At 40.6% G+C, this 9,149-nt stretch overlaps 1 protein-coding gene across 1 annotated transcript; it reads right to left on the minus strand.

Moving 5' to 3' along the window:
- Positions 1–1,012: 1,012 nt before the first annotated feature.
- LOC115661376 (gibberellin 20 oxidase 2-like) lies at positions 1,013–3,900 on the minus strand. Its single transcript, XM_030583661.2, has 3 exons — positions 3,353–3,900; positions 2,500–2,821; positions 1,013–1,454 (listed from the first exon to the last, which is right to left on the minus strand). The coding sequence occupies exons 1-3, from the start codon at positions 3,898–3,900 to the stop codon at positions 1,179–1,181; spliced, it is 1,146 nt and encodes a 381-aa protein (XP_030439521.1). The 3' UTR covers positions 1,013–1,178.
- Between the last annotated feature and the right edge of the window lie 5,249 nt (positions 3,901–9,149).

Below are 9,149 nucleotides of genomic sequence, written 5' to 3' on the forward strand. Positions count from 1 at the left end.
GCCGGCCCCGCCGGCCGCTGGCGAGGCTCGACCTCGCCGGCGTTGGGCGAAGCCGGCCTCGCCCTGCATCGGCGAGGTCGGGCCTCGCCCTGCAACGGCGAGGTCGAGCCTCGCCAGATCTGGCGAGGTCGGCCTCGCCCAACGCCGGTGAGGTCGAGCCTCGCCAGCGACCGGCAGGGCCAAGCCTTTGCTAGATCTTGCGAGGCTTGACCTCGCCGATGCAGGGCGAGGCCGACCTCGCCGTTGCAGGGCGAGGCCAACCTTGCCCAACGCCGGCGAGGTCGAGCCTCGCTAGCGGTCGGCGGGGCCGACCTCGCCGGCTTCTTCCTCTGGCCGATCGCCGGAGGTTGACGATGAAGAAAAAAAATAAAAGAAAAAAGAAATAAAAAAATTTTGAAAAAATAAAAAATAATATTAAAAAATTAGTCCGGGGTAAAATTATCACATGTGTACCAGTTTGGGGTTTTTTGTGATAAAAAATAGTTTGGGATAAAATTGTCACAGATGTACCAGTTTAGGGTTTTTCATGGTATTAACCCTTTTCTACTCAGGGAAACAAAAAAAGAGAAAAATAGAATTGTTACCAAACGAAGTTTTATTTGAGAAAATAATGGCACTCCATGCCCTTTATTTGGAATAATGTCCACTTCATATCATTATTTGAGAAAATGAGGGTACTTCAAGTCCTTATTTAGAATTTTCTCTATATTTTTTGCAAAAGAAATATTGTGTCACCAATCAGATCGGTTGGACATTTTAAATTTTAAAAAAACAAAGTCTTTGTTTTTCATAGTACACATTCACTTTACGAACGTGGGTCAACCGGTCTCACAATGTCGGCAATTTAGTTATGTATATCAAGATGTTTTCCCGCAATTTACGAATCCATATTGTATTTCCACTATGTTGACAAATGTTCTTTATTCTACACATTTTATGTGCGTCCACAAGTTTAAACTATATCAAAAGCAGACTCATAATTCACAGTAAGCACATTACAAAACATGGGGCTCATCCATTATAGGTTCGAGAAGACTAGTCATCATCAATATAGGACGAATTCCTATGGCAAAGGAAAGAGGATTATTTGATACGACTTCATTAGGTGTTGAAAAGAGGACTAGATTGACCCATGTTCTTTATATATGAATGTGGGTAATACAGATACTAGTAGTGACTCAACAGTCAAGGGTGCAGTCTTGAAGCGAGAGAAACCACTCCGCAAACTTGGGCAAGGTGGACTGATCCGGCCTGTAGTGCTCCTGGGTGAACCGGAGCAGGTCTGACCAGGTGAAATCCGGGTACTTCCTCGCCCCTCCGAGGGCGAGACTGGGCGCCGGCACGACCACCTTGTCTTCCCGTGGGCACAGGAAAAAAGCCAATGACCGCCTCTCCCGGTGCCGGTTCACCACCGCTCTGTGCAGGCAGCTCTTGTATATCCCGTTTGTCAACGCCTGCACGCGTGCGTTAAGGTCAAAAATCCCCCACATGCCCCGTATATTACAGCAGTTACAAACATGCGTACAAACATGTGCTCGAAGGATACGCGTCCGTAATATCTAGGACCATGATACGTACTTTTATTTGCACCACGTGCATGTGATTTAATGATTATCCCTCTAGCATCGCACTAAAGTTTCGTCAGATGAGATGCCCACATTCCCATTTCTTAGGAAGGCAATATCTTTTTGGTGATCTACACTCTTGGTTGGAGGTGGAGGGTAGAGGACCTTGCCAATTTTTTGGAAAAGCGATTTTTTGCTAAGTACTTTTTCACGTCTTTTTTCGATCGAGATTCAAGCAATCAACTTTGTAATTGTCATACAAGGATTCGGAGTCATTGGGAAGGCAACTACCCCCCATTTCTCACAAGGACCCCAATGCAGATTCTCAAAAGTAGTGGGTGTCGATCGAATTCTATTAAGAAAGCCATGAACTTTTCCTATAATGTCGTTACCGGTATTATAAGTTTACATTAAACAAGAGGATACCTTCAAAAACCACCCTAATAGAAGTCGAAGTTGTACTTCTTAAGAACTCGCACTTTTCATGAATTCAAATCGCTTAAATGACAGAGTCGACTCGAACATGATGGAATTTAAAGAATGATTCGTTCACAAGGTGATTGGCTCTCAACAATCACCTGTTCAGGAAGAGTTCCACATCTCACTAAGTAATTTATTTTTGAGCAAAAAGTTTTATTATTTCAATCCTGTGTATTTTCGTAAGATGAGGGGGAAAAACTTTTGCAATTAGAGAAGTGAGTACATGGACTTGCAAAGTTTAGAACAAATGATACTCTCAAGTATATATTGTCGATGTCCACAAATGAAGAGACTGATAAAAATAATAAAAAAGTGTCGTTTAACCCTTAAAACTCCATGTCATAAATTGGAAAAATAAGCCATTTCATCATTATGCTCACCTTTGTTAGGGGAAAATTCATAGCAAATCGACATAAGCAATTTGATATTTAGCCTTGTATTAAGTGACACATACCGCGAAAGTATCGCCGATGTTGATCACTAGGGCATGAGCTCGAGGTCGAACTTTGTACCACTTGTCGTTGAAGAACACTTCGAGACCTCCAACTTCGTCTTGGTGGAGTATGGTGAGGGATGTTGGATCACAATGAGGACCAGTTCCGAGAACAAGGCTTGGCTCTTGGCAAGGAGGGTAGAAGTTGCACCTCATTATGGAGCATCCATCTTCGAAGAAGTCTCTATAGTAAGACCTATCAAGTCCCAAGCTTATGGCCAATAGCTCCATGATTGAAAGAGCCAATTTCTTCATCTCTTCACAATATTTCTGGTATACTTTTCTATAACAATCGAATGGAGGATAAATAAAGGGCGCTACTCTTTCTTTTCACATATTTACAAGCGGATTCAAGGTTGTTCTACAGGGATATCACAATCAAGAGAAATATTGTCAATCCATTCACTTTAGAAATAGACATGGATGCTAAGATTATGCTACCTATGACAACCACATTTTTTGTTAATTTACGTCGCTCGTGGAAATTTCTAAAAGTAGTGTTTTGATCGTGACGTGTGCATGATTGGCTTTTATTTAAAATGTGACTTGATTTTATCAGACATTATTGCTAGCATGTCTGATCTGGATAATACCAATTGCAGAAATTTACTTGCTCACTAGTCATACGAAAAAGAAAAACACTTATATCTTCTATAGAACTAAGAACGTTCAATTCCATTGGTTATTCTTTTTTAAGGATTTTTGTGAAGAAGGATCAATCTGTTTGTAAATTGGATGTCTATGTAACATTTTAGGGCAATTGTTAGAGTAAAAACCCAAAATTTAAATTGACTTGGGAAATGATCTTGCTTACCCTGCTGGTTCAAAATCCATCCCTAAGGTGGCCTTAAAGAAGCCAACCACTGAATCTGGTGAGCTCTCATGGTAGCCAAAAGAGAAGGTTTCCTTCCATGGCAATTTCGACGAGAACCGATCATTATGAGCTATCGAATGACCCAACAGGGAGTTCGGCTTCTTTTGAGCCCTGAGTTTGTTGCTGAGTGTCATCTTGAAGAACGAACCGATACTATCATGAGCATCGTGAATGAGACTCAGGTCGACACCATGGTTGATCACTTGGAAAAATCCATGGCTCAAGCAAGCTGCTCTAACAGTATCAGCAGCCCGATGCATTTCTTCTTGATCATCACCGAGAAGAAAGCCTTTGAGATCAACCAAGGGCTCTTCGAGCTCGCCGTGAGAGAGAACCGCATCTTGTTCTGGCCATTTGAATGAATCGGGTACATGAAATTGCTTATCGCAAAGGAAAGAGTCAGAAACTTTTGGTTGTTCATCATAGTGTTTAAGATCGTTACGTTTTACAGGTGAAAAGTTAAGAAGAGAGGCAGCAGAAGAATCCATTATGAATTCGGGAGATGCGCAGCATTTCTAGGGCAAGAGACCATTATATAGTGGTTTCTGTCAATAGTAGATAGACTATAGTTCATGAAACGAAATAATTCACCTACTATAATCAAACAAAAAGAATTGCTAAGAATACATATCTTATATGGAAACATATTTTACCCTACTGATGAGAGTAAATGATGTAGAACAATAGCAAATGCTTATATGGAAACCTTCGATCTTCATAAGAGTTGCTTATATGGAAACCTTTGGTCTTCATAAGAGCAAGCGCTCCCGCCCTTGCCTTAATGACAACTCAATTTCAAACGATCATAACTTTTGATTTGGAGGAGTTATGACGTGAACAACATATAAAATCAAAATCCTTAGATTTCCTGGCCTAAGATTTCGGACGTGATTTGCAGATTTATGAATGCGTTTTGAAGACTTTTCCCTTTATCCATATTGTTTTCCTTAATTATGTTATTTGATTTTAAATATTTGGTTGTTCCCCAAAAGACGACTTCCCTATAAATAGGCGCCTAAGATTATTGTAAATTGTACTTCAATATTCAGAATAAACGTTATCTTTTGAAATCCTTTTCCAAATCCACCTTCCTCTGAGCAAGTAAACCTTTTAAGCCATCGGCGTACTAAATAGTAGTCCAAACTTTATCCTAATGTACGAGAACCTCAAATGCAATACGCAAGGCAGATGGTCGCGTTCTTTTTTTCTTTACAGGTTGATGGTTAATAGTCATTTTAAACCAGATCAAAGCATTTATATCTGTTTTCATCCTCTTCATAATGCTAGAAAGTTCGCCTTTTTATCTGGAGATAAGGCAAGAAAACTTGTCATTGAGTATTTTTAGATACGTGAACATTCAAAGTGAATGAAAAGAGAGGAACTTGAAAGATACAAAATGCACCATTAAAGACTACATAGTAAATACTAAACGCCATCATTTGATATGATACTCGATATTCTTCTTTTGGAAAATTCGTTACTGCTGCTTAATTATGATTAGTAGAATTTGAAAGTACCAGTAATGGATTCAGGTGACTACAGAACCGCCTAACCACAAGTCCGACTACTCTTTCTTGATTCTGTCAATTTTCTCTCCTCTTTGTCCACAGTCCTCGCTACGTTGAACACCGTTCGAGCTTCCCTTGAATGGCTCCCTCACTGCCGTCGACTTCATTTACCGGCTTAATCGTTTGCACACGGCTCGGCGGTCGGCATTGCCACCGCCACCATCTCTCTCAAACTCGGTAGTTTGTGCCAACCGCCACCATCTCTCTCTTTCCCTGTAGTTTTCATTTCACATCCGAAAACGAAAACACCATGACTATCAGTGGCCCAATTTTTATGAAGAGCCTTTTTAACGTCGCTTTCACTGTCTACCTTGGTGTCTCACCCGATTGTGACCGGAGGATTGTCACCCTATTTTGAAATTTTGAAGTTACGTGCGTAGGTGGCCCTTACCCTCGTAAGCTATGAGGATAGAATTATTTTGCACGGACCGATTTGTTTTGACTCCACTTTTACAAATGTTACATGGCATTTACTAGGAAATTTATCCAATCAGTCTTAAATATATTATTTGGATATTAATTCAGTTATAAACTTCCCAAATTTACCAATTTAGTCTTAAACATTTGGGCAAAATTCCTGTATAATCATTCCGGCCAATTTTCGCCAGAAATTACTAATGTGGTGGTGTACCACATGGAACAACAGGCGATGAATAGACTATCACATCAGCAATATCCAGCGAAAATTAGCCAAAATGACTATATTAGAATTTCGTGCAAAAATTTAGGCCTAAATTGGCAAAATTGAAATGTTTAAGACTAATTGGGTAATTTTCCTTAATTATGGGCATAGGGCTAGACCTCTTTTGTTCATCGCCCACATAATAAAGTGCAAGTAAATCACCCTTCATCTTTGTAAAATTTTTTGAGACCGATGCCAACTGTTCTAAAAACTTAAACTGTTAAATGAAGGCGTTGTTTAATGTTCATATACTATTAACACTCCCTCTAACACATAGGCGGGACTTGGTCTAAGATCAAAGCATAAAAATATATAAAAGGGGAGGCATAAAGGTGTCTAGAATGATTTGAACTCAAGACCAGCTCTTTTGTATATGTAGATATATGTAGATATATGTATATATTAGACCAATCCATGGTGAGGATATACTTAGGTATTCCATACAATTGTGATAGAAGATTGCTATCCTAAGTTGACACTAATGGAATCAATCAAAGATATTGCACGATACAAAGAGATTACACATATCTCCCAAATCAATTGATCAATTAACCATTGGGGACTTGTATTTTTCATAATCATGATATATTCCTTGTGATCAAATAATTTTGATTCCTTTTGAGATTGTCAATTACATAGACGAATAAGACAACGATGTAATGGCAAAGATTAGAGACTGGGGAAAAATGAAATTAAGTAGTAATTGATAATAACAATTTATCAAAATTGGTTGGTTTCTCCAAGATTGTCTATTTATAAAAATTTTAGTGCATAAACATACTATAATTCGAATATGTCACTATATTTTTGGAACATGAATTGAATCCTTCACCTAGATAGCTTTCGTCCCACTTATGACTCTCCATCTGATAAAACTCTAGATGGTTCTTAGATGAACTTAAAAATGATGGAAGAATTATAAAAAAAAGTCATAAACATATAGTAATTGTGCCAATTAAGTCATAAATCTTTTAATTTTGCCAATTGAGTTATAAATCATTTGCATTTGTGCCAATTCAATACATCTAGCCAATTTTGGCCGGAAAATCGCTAACATAGACCCAAGCCATCTTACGTAGCGCGATCGGCGCTGATGTGAACAATTTTTAATAATATTCTAATTTTTTTTAAAATTTTTTATTTCTTTTTTCTTTTCTTTCTCTTTTTTTTCACTTCTTCCTCTAGCCAGCCATCAGACTTGGGCGACCGACCAGAGGCGAGAGGCAGGGAGGTTGACCTCGCCGGCCACTGGCAAGGGCGAACCGTGCCAGGTGGGTAAAATCATGGATGGTGCCTCCGAACACTTGAAAAAAGGAGCATCAAGTGACTTCTAGGGCAAGGTCGAGCCTCGCCCACACTTGCCATAGCTAGGTAAGGCTCGACCTCACCAAAGTAAAAAAGGAAGAAAAAAAGAAAGAGAAAGAAAATAAGAAAAAATAAAAATAAAATCAGAAAAAAAATAATAAAAGTTGTCCACGTCAGTGTTGATCACGCCACGTAGGATGGCCAATGTCCATGTTAGCGATTTCTAGCCAAAAATTGGCATAATTGACTAAATTGGCACAAATGCAAAAGGATGATGACTCAATTGGCCCCAAAAAAAAAAGGTTTAAGACTGAAATTTGCACAATTGCGACAGGTTTAGGACTTTTATGGTAATTTTCCCTAAAAATGATAATTTGAATTGGGTCTATGCTTTTTAATGATTTGAGCGGCTCATAAAGAAATCCAACTAAACTTCAAAACCTAATGTAAAAAATTTACCACTCTAATAAACATTCATATGAAAAGAAAAAACAAAAGAAAATAAGAAAGAGTCACCCAGCCCCTCTCTAATAAGATCACAATCATAGGCAACACTCCGCGGCGACAATGGGGGACTTTCCGGTCGTTGCGAATGCCATCGTGCCGGTCATTCTCGAGAGCCACAACGACAAACTTCACGTGGGTTTTGCTTATCTTTGCTTTGTGGGGCAGCACTAGCCTAGGAGAATAATCATCGTACACTTTACAGACTTCATAACCCCACCTGTCTCCCTCTTCGCTGCCGATACCAACTTTGCCAAAGAAAAAAATTGGTTCATTCACCTCGCGGCACGTGTCATTCACGGGCCCACCTGCCAGTTCGCTCTCACGGTCTCTCTTTCCCTCCCCTGTAATCTCACGCGCTGCTCTCTCTCTCTCTCTCTCTCTCTCTCCCTCCCTCCCGACGACCTAGCTCTACTCGTCCGCTGATCCCCTCCGGCGATGACTTCACCATTGAGGTCCAAGAACAAGCCCAAGCCCCCCCGTTGTTCCCAACCCCGAGCCTTCCCTAAGCCCCTACATCCTCAAGTTCCTTGTGGCTCCAATGTCGTAGCCTCTCAAGTCTCAACACAACTTCCGGATCAAATCCAGCGAGGGTCGAGCCCTCGCCGAATCCGGCGAAAGCGACGCTCGCCTCTGGCCGATTGCCGGCCATGGTCGAGTCCCGGCCACATGCCAAAGAGAAAGAAATTTAAAAAGAAAAAAAAGAAGAAAGGAAAAGAAAGGGTGAAGAAGAAGAAGAATGAGAGGTGCAAGGGGAGAGACACAAAGGGATAGAGATCTGACAGGTGGGCCCGCGAACGACGCATGTCGCGAGGTGAATGGACTAGTTTTTTGCTGAGTTGGCATTAATTAGAGTTGTACCCGATATTTTCTCCATAGTTTGGGAACTAGACACGAAAGCCTATGAAGATCATCATCAATTCATCTATCGTTTTTTCATCTCTGTATTTCTGTGCCGGTTAAGGAGGGAAACCCTGCGGTCGCTCAAATACCAAGAGAAGAAGAAGACATAAAAGGCCAGTCCCTAACAACTATGCGCGTCCTCTGTCGCGCGAGCGATTCAGTTCATTTGGGCTCCGTCCATGCGAGACTTCGGATGTCGCATTGGGACAGGGTAAGCCTTAGTAATATGGCCGACATCGATACTGGGCCAAAGTCCACCGATTCAGAAAAAGTGTGCGAAAGCTTTTTTTCGGGAGTCTTCGGTCCATGACCATTGTTAGAGATTATTAGGGAACCATCCTAGGATAATTTCCTGTGCTTGAGATATTTCGATAATTCTGTTAATTATCCGTATCGATTACACGTATATTTCCCTTTGATTGTGCATATATGTTGCCTCCTAGAAAGGCCGAGCATTACCCATATGCCCTCATGACCTGACCTGACCTGGATGAACCAAACGTTTGCATCCCATTTGAATTCGGTTTTGAATTTAAACAAACGAAAGTCTACGATCAGAAGCCTAAACATTCATTTCGAGAACGGATGGACCGTCCGAACATGTTGTCACACGACGAAAACAACGAAACCTCACAAGCCAGCCATCCCTCTTCATCTTATGACGAATTACAAATTGAAATAATGGTTATGAATTGAATATATATATATAAAAAAAAATCATAAACCAAGCCTTGTCTATGTACACACACGCACACAAAATCCGGGGCACACCATA

This window comes from Syzygium oleosum, unplaced genomic scaffold, assembly GCF_021117445.2.
Source record: "Syzygium oleosum isolate NSW1041296 unplaced genomic scaffold, Sole_v2.1 Sole_v2.02, whole genome shotgun sequence".
Classification (NCBI taxonomy): Eukaryota; Viridiplantae; Streptophyta; class Magnoliopsida; order Myrtales; family Myrtaceae; genus Syzygium; species Syzygium oleosum.

Bases quoted from the DNA above. Each gene is read 5' to 3' on its own strand.
- LOC115661376 (XM_030583661.2), bottom strand. From the start codon at position 3,900: ATGGATTCTTCTGCTGCCTCTCTTCTTAACTTTTCACCTGTAAAACGT. The intron at 2,822-3,352 runs GTAAGCAAGATC...CGATTGTTATAG, and splicing joins ATGGATTTTGAACCAGCAGG to AAAAGTATACCAGAAATATT. The intron at 1,455-2,499 runs GTATGTGTCACT...GCACGCGTGCAG, and splicing joins ACATCGGCGATACTTTCGCG to GCGTTGACAAACGGGATATA.